Consider the following 19,463-nt stretch of genomic DNA (forward strand, 5'->3'; position numbering starts at 1 on the left):
GCAAGTAAATCGTTCGTACGTACGTATACATTTATGGACACAGTCTAAAGGAAAGGTAGTCGAGGACGTAAAACAGTCAAAAAGGAGTATAAGATGGGTATCTCCAAACCGAAAGCATAAAAGGGGCACAGGTAAGCGGGAATGGGCAGGAACCTGAACTGTTGCTCTTGTGTAGTCTCGACGTGAATGAGTCGACAAATGTGCGTTTTTGTACACAGTTCGTTTCTTTCCCTCGGTGTTTTTACAACAAGCGTCATTGAATTTCGAAGACAGCAATCAGAAAAAGAGAAAACAACTTTGCTGTGATTGTCGATGAGATCATTAATGACCTATTGAGGCTTCCAATGCGTTACACACAATATTTCGGACACTTCAATCATGTTCCACATTGTCGAGGTTGTCCCTCTCCCCCCACCCAACCTCCAGCCGCACCCCAACCCCGTCCACCAGTGTGCCTCAAACCTACAAAGAATTTTCATAACATTCTCATAGTACATCAAAGATGTTAATTTAATTCACACACACACACACACACACACACACACACACACACACACACACACACACACACACACACACACACACACACACACACACACACACACACACACACACACACACACACACACACGAAACCCAAAGTTAAAGAAGAGAATCCAACAAATAAAAAACAACTAAAAAAAACAATTAAAAATCGAAGAAAAAGTCCGAGAGTTAATGGGTGCTGAACATCAACTCAAAATAGCAATGAAGGTAGGAAAAAAAAAACCCACTATGACATCTTTGAAAACAGCTGGAGAAGATTTTAACCACAAACTTGGGAAACAAAAGCAAAATCTGTAAAAAAAAAAAAAAAATTAAATTAAATTAAAAAAATGTATCAAGTCCCCATAAAATAAGATAAACTAGATTTCTGGAAAGGAGTCTATTAAGTTCCAAAATAATAGAGCAGGGAAGCGGAATTAAGTTTCTTTTTTTGCATGATATGATTTAAATCGTTGAGTGGCAGCCTATTAATTATATTATATTATAACCGCACTAGAAATCGAAGTGTTAACATCACCGTCATACCGAAGGAAAAAAAAATAAACCAGGGAGTCTGGAACACTGACGCTAACCATTACCTTGATGTGTTTCGACTTGTGAGTACCTTTCAAGTAACTTGTGTCAACGATCACGTAACGTGCCTACAACACGTTACTCATAGGTTAGAAATAAGTTTCGGGTATGCTAAACATTACCTCGACATGTTTCGAATTATGAGTAACTTACAAGTAACGTGCATCGACGTGTGTCAACGATCGCGTAACGTGCCTACAACACGTTACTCATAGGTTAGAAATAAGTTTCGGGTATGCTAAACATTACCTCGACATGTTTCGAATTATGAGTAACTTACAAGTAACGTGCATCGACGTGTGTCAACGATCGCGTAACGTGCCTACAACTTATGGCCAGCATTATGCGGAATGTGTGAGTCATACGCTGGCATACGTCGAAAAATTTCAAGCATGGAAAATTTGTCTAACACCTCGGCGTACTATGACGTATACCAGCGTACAAAGACGTATGCCAGCATACTACAAAAAAAAAGCCAGCGTACTGCGACGTATGCCAGCGTGCTCTTAACGTATACAAACTTACCCATAACGTATTCGACGTGTGCCAGCATTTTCGCCAAATTTTGCATACGTCAGGCATATGCTGGCTAAATCGTCAAGGTGTGACAGGGCCTTAAGAGAGGATTCTATGGAACAATAGACCACCGATCACGAAACAAGACCATACTCTAAAACTGTAAAACTAGAAGAACCAAATTGTCCACAGACTGGATATACTATTTTTTCTAGTGCCCCAAAAAAAGGTTTTGTTAGATAAAATGCATGTTAGTGTACAAGATCAATCCCCAAATAATCAAACTGATTAAGAAAACAATGGAACTCTGTAATACCACACTGATATTACAGCAATTGGAAAGAAATGTTGAAATAACAGTTCAGATACGATGTGGGATCTTTCGGGAGACAGCCTTTCCCCTGTCCTGTTTGGCCTAACTCTGGACCCACTGAAAAACTTCATCAACGATAAAGAAAAACCCTTACATCCAATTAAAGAGCATCAAAAGAGACAAGAAAGGTAGAACATCTACTGTACATGGATGATTTAAAGCTCTTCCTGCTGAACAAAAAAAATTGGAAGAACAACTGAAATTATTGAAACAGTACTCCAAAGATATTCAAATGGAATTTGGCCGAGAGCAATGTGCCAAGTGCAGATTCATATAAGGTAAACCAACAAAAATAGAAAAGATCCACAAAATGTCCTAAATTAATCAATGCATCCCGAGAATGTTCCTGCTGCGACAAGGTGGACACAGCGGCCTGATGGAGCTCAACCAAGTACATGGAGTGACAAATGTCGGATTGGCTGAGTACGTGAAAAGTTCAACGATGACTGAATCCAATATGTATGCAAACACAAAGGCAGGAAGCAAGAAAAGGTATTCTGAACGCACCTTGTAAAAGATTTCCAAGAACAGATGCAAATATAACATGTCACACATGAAACTGAAACAGCAACAGATACAACCACAATGATTGCAAAAAGACAATAAAAATATGAAGCTAAATATCAACAAATATACACCGACAACTGGGAAAACAATAAAAGAGCAGGAAGATGTTAAAAAAGAAAAAAAAGAAAAAACAGAAAAAAAAGAGTTTGACAGGACAGGAATCGACAAGGAAAGCTCTTCGGAGTGGCCAAGAAGAGGTCAATTAATTGGGAAGGAGAATGAATCATCATAAATGCTCAAGACCAAGGACACTACACCAAAGGCTTTAAGAAGATGGCAGGACTCAGTCAATTGGACCAATGTAGATTTCGCAAGGTAGAAATATAAAGTATAAGCTGAAATATATAAAAACTCATGTTGGAACAGCTGTACACACGCAAGCACAACAGGGTATGTAGAGTAATCCACTGGTACATCTGCAGAAATTTCAATATCCCATGTGTTTGAGAAAACTCATGGAAACGTAAACCCAAAAGCAATCATTGAAAACGAGGAAATAATACGAACTAATGATCCCATCATGCATGAACATGGAAAACAAAGCATTGTGACTAGATACCACACTTAGGTACAAAAAAGGAAATAAGGCATTGCTAATTAAGGTTTCAGTGCCCAGCGATTTTGGCCGAAACAACGCAGATCTCAAGAAAATGAGCAAATACCAAGATCTCGAAAATGAAGTCAAAACAACCTGGAAGTTGAAGAGTGCCAGAATTATGCCAGGGATAATTGGAACAATGGGTCTGATAAAGAAGAACCTTACGGAGATCTTAAAAAAAACATCCCTGGGAATATTACAACAAATGAACTGCCAAGGCCGGTGCAACCACTCGGCAAAGTAGGAGGTTGCCTCGAATGGCAAAAAAAATAATGAAATAAAGAATGATTCATGAGATTACATTAGCAAAGAAACAGACTGTCTATGTGTTTTTCCTTAATATTAATTGTTATTGTTAATGGCCAGCTCCGGATGCCAGGTAAAACCACTTTCCTCCCTCCGGGGAGGCCAGAAGTACGCCCCGTGATTGTGTGTTGAAGTTAGAACCACAAACGCCACCTGAAAACTGCTGGTAACGGTGGGCATGTGGTAGGCTCAAGCAGCCCGCGGGAGAACGAATGGCCGCATAATCAAAAGGTAAAAATAGTGAAGGAGTGGAGTTATGAGGGAGAGAGGGAGAGAGGGATAGAGGGATAGAGGGATAGAGGGATAGAAGGATAGAGGGATAGAGGGATAGAGAGAGAGATGGGATAGAGGGATAGAGGGATAGAGGGATAGAGGGATAGAGGGATAGAGGGATAGAGGGATAGAGGGATAGAGGGATAGAGGGATAGAGGGATAGAGGGATAGAGGGATAGAGGGATAGAGGGATAGAGAGATAGAGAGATAGAGAGATAGAGAGATAGAGAGATAGAGATAGAGATAGAGATAGAGATAGAGATAGAGATAGAGATAGAGATAGAGATAGAGATAGAGATAGAGATAGAGATAGAGATAGAGAGAGAGATAGAGAGAGAGAGAGAGAGAGAGTGAGAGATAGAGAGAGAGATAGAGATAGAGATAGAGAGAGAGAGAGAGAGAGAGAGAGAGAGAGAGAGAGAGAGAGAGAGAGAGAGAGAGAGAGAGAGCACTCGGTGGTCAGTGTAGTGTCGTGATAGAGATGCTTAGCAGGCAGACACGAGCGGGGGAACAGTCGAGTCGGGCTGTGTTGCACAAGCGGGAGCGCGGGCGTACTTTGCCCACCACTCTCCTTTATTACGTACTCAGTACACTCACAAGCCGCAGCGACTACGGCATCACTACGACGCCTCAGGCGGTGCGCACTCCTTATACCCCTGGCAGACACGATGACCACCCCGACCACTCCCCCACCACCATGCCCTGCCCCGCAGGCCCGCAGACTATACCACACTCCTCCCTCCTAAAACCATGATTATTAAATGATCACCATCATAATAAGCATAAACAGCACGAAATACCACGGTATAAAGCAGACAAGGTACAAAGAAGAAGCAGCATAGTATAAAAGCACACCACATCATATAATGTGTCGATGCGAGCGAGTGGAGCAGCAACGGCCAGGTTCCGAAGACGGAGGTGCACAAAGCACCCACCAAACTCTGACCGCGTTACCGATATGAAGCAGCAAGGCGAGAAGCACAGCAGCACTACGCAGCAAAAATGCCCCCAGGTGGCTCACGCTTACACGGCCTTTGCCAAGGTCACGGCGACCTCCCGAGCAAACCTCCCCCGGCACCATCAAACGCCTCCGGCCCACAAGGCGGCCCACCTCCCCCAGCCAGACCTGAAGCAGATAAACATTCCGAGGCCGGAAGCTCGCTGTCTGGAAGCCGTGGCGCCAGCGCCAGCCCCGAATGACCTTGGATGGGGGCGCTGAACAGCGCCGCTGACTGGATGCAACCAATGCCCCACAACAACCCACGCACCACAATCAGTTGAGATGCCAACGCACGGCCAAAACGGCCTTGAGCGAACCCAGAGAGCCGCGCCCCAGGCGCCAGGCACGTCTGACCTTGCCGAAAGCAGAGGTGGGGGTAACGCCGACCAGCGCACCAGTCCCGGCTCCGAGTCGATCTCCGAGACCCCCACGGCAGTTAGACGGTCGCAACTCCAATCAAACCACACATTAACTACAGGCTCGTCATAAATCAATAAGAACATCATTTGAACCATTGCAAACTCATTTTTCCGTTCAGCGCGTTCGTTCAGCAAAATCCCTGCACATGACAAAGCAACTACCCGCGGCCCGGGGCAATGGAAGGCCAACCAAACCTTTTTATTCGCCACCACCGCTCTCAAAGCCACCACATCACATTGACCATACTGCAAAACCCATCGATTGATCTCCGTCAAACCCACTTTCACACAGGAACTGTTGGCATTTATTTCAACAACGTTAAACCGCATCACTCGAGCAATGAAAAACACATATGCAATGAACAGCAACCCATAACCCACATCACGAGTCCGTCTCTTGGTTTTCGACTCGATGTTGCGACTCGCGACTTCCTTTAACGCCACGGGCTCACCGCAACCCGCTGAAGCTGCCCGAACAACACAGGCGCACCTCGCACCATGAACGCAGCCGACGCGCGAGAGCTCATCGCGAGAGCTGGCACAGCTCCCGCTGCTTCCGCACCGCACACCACCGTTGCAGGCAGCAACGAACGGCCGCTCCCATTGCATCGATGCGTGTTCCGCTCCCGCCGCCAGAACCTCGCCCTCGGGTCTCAACGAAAGCATCGAAGAGAGCACCGGCACACCTGGAGGTACGAACTGGAGATCCAGCCCAAGGTGCGCCAGCCAGTCCCGACCCAAAAGGAAGGGCCCCTCCCCTCACACCACAAACACCGTGAGTAGGGCGCTTCGCCCCCGGTAGAGCACCGAGACGTCGGGCGCCGCAAGCGGCGCAATCGCTTCGCCGATGTACGTGCGCGATGCGAGGGCAGCACGAGTGGACTCCATCCGACACCCGATCAGTGCCCCAATCACTTCGACATTCACTGGCATCGGTCCTGTCACCGTAGGACCAACTGAAACCAGGCTCAACATAGGCAGCATCAGTGCCCCGGTCACCTCCACCTCCCCTGCCACTGATCTTGTCATCTCCGGATCAATTGGAAGAAGGTCTAACACCGGCAGCATCTCCCGCTCCGGGTCGCTGGAATCTCCGTGCCCAGTCTGCCAAACTCGACCCGGGGCGTTACCATGCATGCCATGCACCGAACACCATGCCGGCAGTAGGTCTTGACCCGGGACGGAAGGACCGCTTCGCACACCGCCATCTATGACTGTAATGATGGGCGATGACTCTCGGCACACACACCGTAGACGTCCTCGAGTGCTCAGACCGCCGTCCGAGTGATTGCATTGCAACGCTCGCCCACGACCCGCGCCGCAGACCGTGCGCGCGGCCGTGCGTGCCTGGCACATCGCGCTGACCTCCGGACCACCTGCTGCGCACCGACCATCGAGACCCCGGACATTCTTCAGAGCTTGCGCGACGTCCAACGCCGCGTTCGAGCCGAACTGCGTGTCTTCGTTCTTTAACCGTGGCTTTGCAGAAATCATTCCCCCGATTTGTCGTGCCTCAATAAAACGAACACTGAGCGCGGCCGTTGCCCACTCGACGTGGCCGAAGTCAACTCCGACGAAGGCGGGCACGCGTCCGTGTGCCGTGCCCCGACTCCCTGTCATGCCTGAGCTGGACCGCGCTGGCGAGCCTCCTGGCTCCGGAGCCTGTGAGCGCGGCGAGCGAACTTGCGACACGCTCTTCTCGACGCCTACTCCTCCGGAACCTCGAACCGCGCGAGGTGCGCTGAGTTACTCGCTGCCACTCCGAACCCAGCCACTACCCTGCACACGCCGATCCGAAGATCCTCGTCAGCCAACTGTAGTGTCGTGATAGAGATGCTTAGCAGGCAGACACAAGCGGGGGAACAGTCGAGCCGGGCTGTGTTGCACAAGCGGGAGCGCGGGCGTACTTTGCCCACCACTCTCCTTTATTACGTACTCAGTACACTCACAAGCCGCAGCGACTACGGCATCACTACAACGCCTCAGGCGGCGCGCACTCCTTATACCCCTGGCAGACACGATGACCACCCCGACCACTCCCCCACCACCATGCCCTGCCCCGCAGGCCCGCAGACTATACCACAGTCAGCACGTTTGGTAAAAGAGTTTGTTGAGTACGGCGAGTGAATTGCCAGCCATTGCAAGATTGGTTCCAAAGCTGGCACGACCACAAGATGTTTTGAACTTGTTTGTAAAAATAACCTCACAGATAATATCCCCAACACATTTATAACTCTCTGCATCCTCTTCACCCTCCCTATTTTGTGGCCAATGGTGAGCAAAGCTTTTCCAAGCAAAAGTTGATCAAAACACATCCCATATTCAATGATGCAACAAACACTTGTTGGGCTATCCACTGTGTCACGAGAACAAGAAATTGCACAAAACATTCACCTGAAGGGTCTTGTTTCAACGTTTCTTCAACTGAATGCACGGAAAGTGAAATTCCAAATTGCAATGATCAACTTTGTTGCAGGAACACACAGTATGACATCACGTGATCCATAGTACACATTATAATATGCATTTATTTAAGGACCTGTATTATTAAAAGTGTCAGATTCACCCTTTTCATGTAAAATTAATCTGTAATTATAAATGCACAAAATGCATTTTCCAAAGTTAATTGTTTATTGGGAGGGGTTGGGGCACAAAGGTGATGGTTCACCGATGGGCACCTATACTAATACCCTTGTGCCAGCACTACGAACTGCAGTTGGAAGCTGTCCGGGGCTCAGTGATGATCCTCAAAAGATCTGTCTTACCAAAATTTGAGAACAAGAAAATTTCACAACTTAATCGATGAATCGTAATCCCTTACCGACTCTGTTCCACCTTCTGAAACCCGCATATGGAGATAGCAACACGCACAGATGCACACGTTAAATGTGATTTTTGTCTTCACTTTTAACTTGTTCATATTTGCGGTTTCTTTGGAAACATTACAATGAAATCTAACTCCAAACAAAGACCCAACAGAGCCATCCGGGAGCTTTCCAATGATGGCGAAGCAGCAAGAAGCCAAGCAAAATGTTCAGCTGATATACTGATGTCATTTTAACAAAACAGAGTGAGCAAAGGAATCTCAGCATAGAATTCCGAGCATTTCTAAATTCGTCCATTCCCACAAAACCAGCATTGTCTCAACCATAAGCATATAAGCAAATGCACCCACTCTTCCAAGATATATTATCTCATCGCTCATGGTTATACGTTTAGCATCTTCAACGTCTGCACCAGAGGGTTTTTTGGCTAATGGTATAGAGGGTAAAGGGATTGAGGATAATATGTACGGTAACGATGGGGTCAGGTAGGGAGAGAGGGGCAGAGGAGACATTGCCCAATGAAGACAAATCACAAGAAATTTCCTCAAAATATTTCTGCACAATGACATTTTTTTTATTCCCATAACAAAATCAATGTTCATGGAAGAGGTGAGGTGTTAGGTCAGGTCAGGTGTGGGAGCATGAGCCAGAGCAGCATGTCACGGCGTCCACTTTCCGCCAGTACTCCAGGGCCCTCCGTCTCGCCATCCCCCAGGCAGATGCCTGGCCTATCCCCATCTCCTTGAGATGCCAATCAACCTGATGAAACCACGAGTCACATGGTCGGCCCAATGGCCTCCTCGACTCACGAGGCTCCCTCACTGAGAGAATCTGGTGAGCAGGATCAGTGTCAGGAAAACGTTGGTCGGTGGTTGTGTCACCGCAGGCTGGTCGGTGGTCTTTCTGTCTTCAACCGTCTCCTCTCCAGCCTCGCCCCCTGCTCTCTCTCACTGCGATTTGTCCCCACCACATTTCCGCAGGGCGCTCAAGGTCCGCCAACAACCCACTTCTGGTAGAACTACCAAAATCATGAATCACTGCTCAACTTCACTCTTTCATCCTCTTTTTCCGGCCTTTGGAATAAACTCCCTCACTCTATTCAATCCCATTCTTCCCTCCAGGCCTTCAAAACAGCTGTGGCCAAAAAAAAAAAAAAACAGCTTCACCACCACCTCTTATCATCCCCCACACAAATCCTCGATCTTTTCTACCCCCAATAATCCACCCAAGTCCACCTTCTTCAAATTCCCTGCTTTCCTTCCTGAAAGTCCCTGTAATGTACATCTTTTATTTCCCATGTTCCCTGCCCCATCCCTCTCCCTTCCACAGATCTCCTAATGTCTCTGTTCCACACTGTTTTGCCCTTCCCACTCTTGCCCCTCTTGTCTCATGCCCCCCTTGCTGTGCGTTGTGTGTTAGCTCTCACACGAGCCTCGACAAGGTATACAAAAAATAAAAATAAAAAACAGCCACATGTTCATACAGCCACAGCTGACGCTCATGGATGATGCAGGTAACAAATCTCATTTGAGTCTCACTCAGCAACCGCTCGTTGGACACAGTCTGACCAGCGATAGCCAAGCATTCTCCGAAAAGACCTGGTACCAAAGGAATTAAGTCTCCATCTTAGATCCTTGGTCAGAGTCCAAGTCTCACATCCATAGAGCAAGACTGGAAGCACCAAGGACCTGAAGACTTGGACTTTCATCCTCCTGCACAGGTACCGGCAGCACCACACCCCATGATCCAGTGAATCCATGACTACCTCGGCACGACCCAGACGTTTGTTGATCTCTGGCTCACAGCCAGCAGAGACATGAATATCACTTTTAAGGTAAGTGAATCTCTTCACGACCTCAACATCCTAACCACAAACAGGTACAGACAGGATAGCAGTCTCCAAGATGTCATTGAAAGCCTGGATCTTAGTGTTGACCCAGGAAACCCATAATCTCAGCAGCTCCAAATCCTCATTAAACACCTCGAGGGCCCTCAAAAGGATATCTAGTCTCCGCAAAGATGACTGCATCATCTGCGAAATCAAGGTCAGAGATCTTGACATTCCCAAATGATGCACGACAGCTTGACCTCCCCGACATTCTCCCCAGAATCCAGTCCATACAACTGCTGAAATGTGTGGGGGCCAGTACACACCCCTGACATACTCCAGTAACAACAGGAAATAAGTCAGAGATGGTACCACCACATCTCACAGCACTCTCAGTACCAGAGTATAGTTCAGACATCAGATCGATCCATTTTGGTGGCACCCCACGAAGACCAAGGAGCCTCCAGAGGGCATCCCGATTCACTGAATCGAACGCTTTACAGATATCAACATAGGGTGCAAGCAGTCCCTGCCAAAACTCTTGTCTGCGATCAGTGAGGACGCCAAGAGCAAGGATATGGTTCATCGTTGACCTCTTTGGTGAAAAGCCTGACTGCTCTGGATGCTGGTGCTTAAGCACATGGTGGCGAACCCCTTTCAAGAATTATCCCAGCAAAACCTTGCCTGACACTGAGAGCAGTGTCACCCTTTGGTAGTTGTTGCCCTCTTGGCGATCACCCTTCCCTTTCCATAGAGGGACAACAAGGTACCTCTTCCAGTCGGTTGGGATGATGCCTATGTTCCAGGCAGAGCACAGAACTGCATGCAACGACACGGGTACAGCTTTTCCACCAAACTTGAGAAGTTCAGCATAGATGCGACAGATCGCAGGAGCTTTACACCATTTCAACCAGTTCACTGCAGTCTGTGTTTCCACAAAGGAAGGTGGACCACAGCTGATTGGAGGGTCAGCAATGGAGATAGTAACACCCCTGACATCCAACTCAACAGCTGGTGGATCAACTGGTACAGCCGCTCAATATAACTGCACCAGCGGGCCTTCACTTCGGACTCCTCTGTCAAGAGCCCACCGCCCTCTGCTCTCGAGACATGAACTAACCCTAAATGCAGTAAACCGAGGGATATGATTGGAGGAACGCAATGCCGATTTCCCCTGTAAGCATGATGAGAATAACTTTAACACAGGTGATGCTCTACCCCCCTCACAGATTCCTCGCACATAGGCCTCCTTGTCCACCCTTAGCACATGTGCAGATTTAGCCTCAGCTCCCTGAACAGCTCAGCTCTGCCATTCAGCCTGTCTCTGCTACTCTGGTCAATGGCATCCAGTGTCCCTTGAGAGACAAAATTCTTCGTCACCCACCGGTGAGTTCCAAGACATCCACCGGCATCATCAAGGACGGTGGTCTTGAAGGCACTACACAACTCTTCAGGATGCCCCGAAGCACCCAGACCCCCTAAATGTCCATTCAGCATGTTCACAAAATCCTCAGCTACCCTCTCATCCTTGAGCTTGCCAACATACAGCCAAGGCTGGGACTGTACCATTCTCCCAGATATAAACTGCAACTTCAGAGTTGCTACAACAATCCTGTGGTCAGTTTGGAGGAACTGAGCACTCAGGTAGACCCCGCAGTTCTGGATCATCCTCCAGTGACCATCAACGAGCATGTGGTCATTCTCCTTTGCCAAACCACCAGCGTTGGAATACCAAGTCGGGTGATGAGCCTGTGGGCAGTGAAACCATGAACCAGCCACCCTAAGTCCATGACATCTTGCAAAGTCAAGGAACTTAGTGTTATTCTGGTTCATAGTTCCTGACCCATGGGGACCAACACACGTCTCAGAACCATGCCTATCAGTTCCACTCGATGCATTGAAATTCCCCAAGACTAGAAGAGTATCTCGTCTGGGCACTGATCAACCACAGACTCGAGCGTGGCGTAGAATGCATCCTTCACGGTGAGATCACTCGCCTCATTCCGGGAATACACAGAGACCAGGGAAATGACACCGAAGGAGTGACGAATCCTTAGTCTCATAATACGCTCGTTGACCAGTGTTAACTCAATTATCATTGGAGTCAGCTTATCGGACACAGCTACAGCAACTCCTTGGGCATGGTAACCATCAGAGCAACCAGACCAATAGTAAGTGAAACCACCCACCATGATCTCGCCGCAATCCGGTCTCCGAACCTCAGAGAGTGCTGCGATACCGATGTCAAAACACTTGAGCTCTGATGATAACAGAGACAGGTGATCATCCTCTCTTAGGGATGGGACATTCCAGGCACCCATCCAAAGGGGCCACCTCAGGATAACCCAAGGAGACCACCGTCTGGTGGATAACACCTCAGCACCACCCCGACACATACTACCGCAATCTGACCCGGGAATGTTACCCCATGGTTTCCCTCCTATCATCAAAGAGTTGTGGTCCCAAAGGCTTTGCCAAAATCCCATCATCCTGTGAGCTGCACTGCGAAGGGAAGCAGCACAGGAGGTACTCCCACGGAGTGAGTTTTCAGATTTTTTTGTACTTTTCGTATGTTTTGCAGAATGAAGGGTTTTATGGTGGCCAGAGTGCAAATCCTGCCACCAACCTCCGAATAAAAAGTAATGCAATTGCAGGAGGATCTCCGCATCACAGTCGGGCACTAGATCTGGATGGTCGTTGGCTCACAAGGAGCTCCTCTGCCCTTGGACAGGTTTTGTTTATAATCCTGCTGGGTGTCCATATCATGCACCCTCCTTACCAAGAAACTTGGTGGGGGAGACGGTTTAGTCGCCTACAACCCGACCATGAAACAGTTTAGTACAGGTTTACATTGTACTTGTAGCAAGTCACAGATCTAATCTTACCTGACCTGACAATGAGAGGTGAGAGAGGGCAAAAAGGCAACTAATTGACAGCGAAGCCATATTTCGGCACAACAAGAAAGGGGAGTGAACAAACAATAATAGAGAGGGAAGGGGACACAGTAACTTGTTGGAAAGAAGGTTGAGTTCAGTTAGTGAGGTTCATCGGAGGGGACAGGGGATATATAATGTATGATGGGGGTTGAGGGGAGATTGTGAGTGGGGATGATGGATGACCAGTATATTATCTATTTCTAAGATATAATTGTCATTGGGTAAGGTTACATTTTCTGTTAAGTTTCCAGCAAACAACACCACCAACACCTCCAGTGGAAAGAAAAACGTTTTGGAATGGAAAGAAAGGGACATCATCATGGAGCCAATGTATTTCCATGGGTGTGGAATATTAATTTTTGGCAACTATTATAAATGTATTCTCCTGAGTCCGAGGAACTGGAAAAATAATTTTGCCATTTTTTTCTGTTGACCTTTGATGACCTTGACCCAAGGTCAAAGGTCAAACGCCATTTTTCACCAAAATTGTTTTTCTGTGATTTCCATTTTAATTTCTTGCTTAAATGATATGTTTTTGCGAGGATATAGTATACATATACAGTACGTATATCTTCATATAATATTTATGCTCTTTTCAAGGCTATTTATGCTCTCACTGTTTAACTTCTTTATCAACCCTTTACGTGACACATATAAGTTCTTCTGAAACTGGGCCAGGATTAATGTACTGTTTATTCACAGCAAAGGATCTGCATTGTCCTCCTCATCATCGTCAATCCCAAAAGCATGTCTGTGATAAATATTAATGCAATCTGCACCACGCATACAAATCTCTGTGCAGTTCATATTTTGGGATCTGCAGCAGCAGCTGGAGAGGCATCTGGTCTTCTTACAATACTTCATTAGGTGTATGATTGCATATGGGGCAGGAAGCTGCATTGTTGGGATAGCCACCAGTCCATAACCCTCCACTTTCCATCCATAGTCTGTCATTGGCGGGAGCTGTGGGTCAGGCACATCGTCTTTGAAGCACACCGTTGCTTGGTAATGTGCATGGGCAATAGCTTCTTTCAAAGCTCCTCGAGTTGGTGGAAACTGTTGGACTTCTGATTGTTTATTTGTGAACAATCTCCAGTGGAGGTCGCCAACATCAGAAGTGGATATCCTTGGATCATACAGCTGACAGACAAACATTTCTGGAGCTGCAGTTGTTTCTGGTGATGGCTCATTGCGTTAACCCAAGGGCAGCAAAGGCAGAGACCACATCAGGGGAAGACTTCTTCAGTATTGTATCTGCCAGCAGCCTAGATTGCCCTTGGCAGCAAACTTTCCAGTTCGATCTGCTCCAGAGAAAGCATGAGAGCCTGGCAGGAATTTGACTGATACCAGGATGACTTGTTTCTTGTTCCCTGTCCCTGTGACAAAGTAGGTGTCTTTGCATAGTCATGGGTAGCATCTATCTGGTTAGTGGAGAAGATTCAGCTCATCTTCTTCCATCTATCCTTTGAGGTATTCTTCTCCACTGAACTGCCTCAACTATTCATTGGACCTGCCTGTGAGTGTCGGACATTGCACTTTTGTGATCTCGGCAACGATGTCATCGCAGCTCCTTGTAGTACCTCGTTGGCACCATTTTGGTGATTTATGTGCCATTTTGAGAAGACGATCGGTGTGTTGACCGGTGCGTACTTTTCGAGCTTATCGTCCCACAAACCTCTCCTGTCCTTCAACCAAATCGTCCTTTTCAGCATGGAGTTCCTTCTTCATTATCTCTCATACAGCTGGAATGGTTGAATCAGGTTCTCCTCCATGCTTCGGTGATTCATTTTCTGAGGACTTAATGAATGTGACTGGCTGTGTCAGCTTCACCATTTGTGCGCACTCTCCGGACTTTGATACTCCCACTGTGGTTCACTGCCAATCCTTCACCCATTTATGACCCACTGGGTGTAACGTGCGAACTGCTTGATTAAGCCGAGTTGCCACAATTGATTAAGTCATGATTTATCATTTAGCTGCGGTGCCTTGAAGTCGATACGTAACAATGGTAGCGGCCCACCTGCAGGGAAGAGTTCGGTTGAACAACCTCAAGAAGGTGGTCTATAATCAGAAGAAAAGCAAAACAAAGGACTTGAGGCATGCTGTAAACCTAAATTTTGGAAGTTTAGCCAGGAGGGGGTTACTGAAAAAACACGTGCATCCGAGAAAATCAGGGCAGGCTCAGAAGACTTGGAGAGTGGATGGAGCAAGACCGGAGGACAGATGGTTAAGAAACAGAGAGGCCACCAGCCCGTCTGTGATGTGAGAGCAACAGGCCTCATGCTTTAGCCTCATCATCGGAGATTGCAATGACGTTGAGAGTTTGAGATTGCACAGATTCCAAGAGAAACAGATGTGATGCTGGAGCGCCAGCCCACAGGGAACAGCAGTACTCCACTGAGCTATACACAGAGGCATTGAAGGCTGTGAGACAGAAACACCCTCCATCACCAAATATATGAACACATTCATGCATCTGGTTACCTTTGATATCATAGTATATCTGAGCAATAATTTTGCATCCTTTTGTGTACAATCTATTTTTGTGGAATCCTGTTTTTTTTTTCAAAGAACAGATTTGAATGATGAATCCGTCGAAACATTTTGCATTTCCTCGCCTGCTGTTGCTCACAGAAGAGAACATATGGAATGACGGATATAATATGTGAAGCCGAGACTGCGGAAATGTGGCCAGATTTGGATCTTAACGAATCTGCCGGAATAATTGGCTGGCACCTTCAACATCACATCATTAATCGAGGAACTATCTACAAAGAAAAAGCTAAAAGCGAAATACAGCATTGGATGAAGAAAGGTCGTTTTTTTTGGAATAAGAAACAAACATTAAGGATATGAAGCTGTTTAATTCTCACAAAGTATACTTTTGATACATCATTGTCGAGCTACAAGGTTAAGTTTGTAATCTGAAAAAGCATTGGGTGAAATTGGGTACAAACACAATCTGGCGGTAAAGATAACGACCATGTGATGTAAAATGTAATTAGAATGAAGAACTAGTCTCCACGGTGAAGGTGAATGCTGATCTGCGTCGGCGGACAGGTATAACAATGGATGAAGTAAAAAGGACATTGAATGAGGTTTGCTAAGTAGCTGACGTTTCAGGCATGAACCCTTCATCGGGGCATGATGCTTAGCATGCTGCGAAAAATGTTCTGTTGATTTCATCCATTGATCTGTGATTACTTGCATTCATTGCTTACCAACGACCCTCATGTGAAATGCAACATCACAGAATCACCAATTCTGGGGGCTTAAAGAGAAAAATCTTCCTCATCGGTCAAACAGGTTGGAAAGTGCAACCTTTGACCTGAAAACCAGCCAGATATTTATAAAATGCTACATTGGTCAGTGGTGTTCCAAATCCCCCTCCCCACACCACCTTCCTCCCTCTTGAATCCCCACAACCACCACCACTACAAACCACATGGTGGAGGATTTTCACCTTTAAATTTAGCATCAGTTTGTTGTCCGTGACATAAGGCTATCAGGATAACTTGGAGGTATGCGCACTCATTCTTGTTTCAAGCCTGGCCAACCGATTCGTGAAAGACATGGGATTAAAAAAACATAATAATGATTAAAAAAACAAAACTTTCCCCGGTCGACCCCAAGAGAAGGTTAAATCTGTGCACTTAAGAGTTTCCTCTGACACCATGTTTGTAAATATAAATATTTTATGTCCAGAAAGTCCACCTTACTGGCTTTTGATGTGCTAGTCAACTACAATGTACATGCACTTTGATTGATGCAATGATAAATCTCATTTTCACATTTTAAATCCAGATACACAATGCCATAAAAACTCAGAATCTAAAGAGCATAAACGTGAATTATTGAGTGATTATTGTTTGTTTTTACCCACACCCCTCAAAGGTGCATACTTTCCTCAGTGCAAACCCAACGACCTCGTCTTCAAGATCATCTTCTGGCTGGGTTATCTCAACAGCGGCATAAACCCCCTAATCTACCCATTTTCCAGCCAAGAGTTCAAGCGTACCTTTATGCGCCTCCTTTGCTGCCGGCCCCATCATAGGTGGGTGCGTCATGTTGCGAAGAGACGTTATGGCATCTATCCTCACAGGGCCCCATTGGAATGCCAGCAGGTATGCCTTCCAGCACGAAGTCGCTTCACTACTGGCAGGCAGGGGACTCGACAGTGCAAAAGGTGTTCAAAGGAGCTTTCAATGCACTCACTGAGTTGGGAACCAGCAATATGTCCTTTGTGGAACTTGTCAAATTGCCAAGGGGAACAGCAGGTCCAATTTGCAACTGGCAGGGAAGCTGTTGATTATGTGAATCATTCCAGCACCACCACGGTCAGTACAGTTGCTGGAAATGTGACCACCTCCCCAGACATGATCAAAGGAACAGGTGGAGGCTTAATAACTTCAATGTAATTTTATTGTTCTTTAAGTATGGCACACACATGAGTACCACTGTTTTTTTGTATATAACGTGAACTCTGGCAAGTCTTTATGGATGTGATAAGAAAAAGATTAATGCTAATACAGTAGTTTTGGGTTGTTTTTTTTTGTTGTTGCTTTTTAAACAACACAACCCTTGAGAAACCATTCCACACTGCCACAAAATAGCATTGAAGAAATAGAGCCATTACTATTTCACACAAATCTTTCCTTCCAGGCCATACAAGACATAATGAGGACTTTCAGTGCAGCCTTATTTGGTAGCTTGGCTCAGCTTCATATTTCAAGGATTTCATCGTGAGCTTCTCTTACATGACTGCCCACACAGTGAACTGGCCCGACATATGAATATCCCCTCTGCTCCATGATTAGAGCGCGTGTACCTGATTTCATAAGCGGCGTGTACAGGTATTTCCCCACAAATACGTTTTCCGAGCGGTATATTTGGCGATACTTGTACAGAAACGGCTCTTTTCCCCTGTGACTTGCGTGCAAAGGCAATTCAGTCTCGAATGTAAAAGAAAAAGAAAAAATATCTCTGTGCACATTCTATTGTTGGAAGCCATTGTGCAATGTGTTTACATTTTAAAGTTATACTGTGCGTGCAAATTATGTATTTATATTAGGATGAATATTATATTATTGTGCACAATTAAGTTGTGTAAATGCTTTCCTTTTTTTGTTCCTGTGTGTCAGGGGTGTGCTGCTGGGGTTTATAGAGATTTGGTGGCCACAGCAGGCTTTGAATGTTTACTATTGACCAAATGGCCATATTAAGATTATATATATATATATATATATATATATATATATATATATATATATATATATATATATATATATATATATATATATATATATATATATATATATATGAATCAAAGAAGCTCAACTGACCCAAAAGCGATGTGATGCTGAAAGTCATGTGCGTGCGCATCCGGAACGCCATCTACACCAATGGTTGCTTTCCGTGGCGTTGGTTACTCAGGTGTTTAAAGACAGATATTTTAAATGGTCACAAGTAAAGGTTGCGCGTGCACATGACATTCAGCATCACATCACTTTCAGGTCGGTAGAGCCTGCATTGGTTTATTGATAATGCCCGACAGCAACTCCACCTCATAAATAGTGCCAGTAGGGCAGAGACAATGCATTCGTGTGGCAGGTGCCCCTTGTTGCGAACAGGTTATGCAGCAATTACCATTATAGGACTCGATCTATGCTTTGCAACTTCACCGAGTTGGGGGCCTTCGTGTGTAGACACTTCTTGTGGGTTAACATATATTCATTTTCATAATAAAGGATTTGCATATGGCAGCTCTGCCATGACACTCCATTTTGCACGGCACAAGACAAGTTGTTTTGAGAGGAATTGCCCAGGTTGCATTCAGTTCGACAGCCATTTTTACGTCTGTCATGAAGGTGGATGGAGGTTATGTTTTCATTCCTGTCTATCTGTCTTTCTGTTTGTCTGTGAGCAAGATATCTCAAAAAGTTTTGGACTGAATTGGACGAAATTTGGTGGCCACATTGGGTGTGTGACAAGACCTAATTGATTTGAATTTGGTGAATATCCCGATCCAGATACGGATAGTAGAATTTTTAATATTTATAAAAAGTGATTCTTCACCATTGAGAGATGGGGTCTAAACGATATAATCGCAAGATATCTCAAAACGTTGTGGACAGATCCGGACAAAATTTGGGGATGAGTTGGGTGGGTGACAAGAACAAGCCGATTAGATTTTGGTTCAGGTCTGGATGTAGATCCGGCCTTTCAGTGGGATACAAAACGTAAACTGTTCAGCCTGGTGGGGGTACGCGCTCTTCCGCGTGCCGTTGTAGTTATAGCTGTTGTCCGGGGATTTTTAATCACAATTTTGACAACACACGTCTGTCCCGATTATCCAGCTTACACTTCCGACCGCCTTTAGCCTTTGCTTGTAGATTTTTTAAAATTTCTTTTTCCCAGATTGTCATTATTTTGGAGACTGTTCCTCTCGAAAACTTAAGAAGTTTGGACGAGGCAGCAGGACCGGACCAAAAAACCAGCCCTGCGAGCACCAACCAACCATTTGTCCCCTTTCAAAGTCAGACAGATGTCTCATTTTTTGGTAAATTATACCCTTCCAAATATACAACAGAAAAAGGACATTTATTTTACAAACTTTGCAATATTTGTAACAACAAAAAACATTATTAAATGTAATAATCCAATCAGAAACACTTCAGTACAAAGTTAAAAAAAAAAACTCAGT

The 19,463-nt window shown here is 45.7% G+C and overlaps 1 protein-coding gene across 2 annotated transcripts in view; it reads left to right on the forward strand.

The window, feature by feature from the left end:
• LOC147015887 (alpha-1A adrenergic receptor-like) overlaps nucleotides 1-17,977 on the forward strand; it is a 48,096-nt gene extending 30,119 nt beyond the window's left edge. For both annotated transcript variants that reach the window (XM_085848448.1, XM_085848449.1), the window contains one exon: nucleotides 16,655-17,977. In XM_085848448.1, coding sequence (XP_085704574.1) covers nucleotides 16,655-17,178 — 524 coding nt within the window. In that variant the 3' untranslated portion in view covers nucleotides 17,179-17,977. The remainder of the gene's footprint in view (nucleotides 1-16,654) is intronic.
• Nucleotides 17,978-19,463: the final 1,486 nt, after the last annotated feature.

The sequence above is a fragment of the Eptatretus burgeri genome, chromosome 12, assembly GCF_056783735.1.
Source record: "Eptatretus burgeri isolate ZD-2024b chromosome 12, Ebu_testis_v1, whole genome shotgun sequence".
Lineage (NCBI taxonomy): Eukaryota > Metazoa > Chordata > Myxini > Myxiniformes > Myxinidae > Eptatretus > Eptatretus burgeri.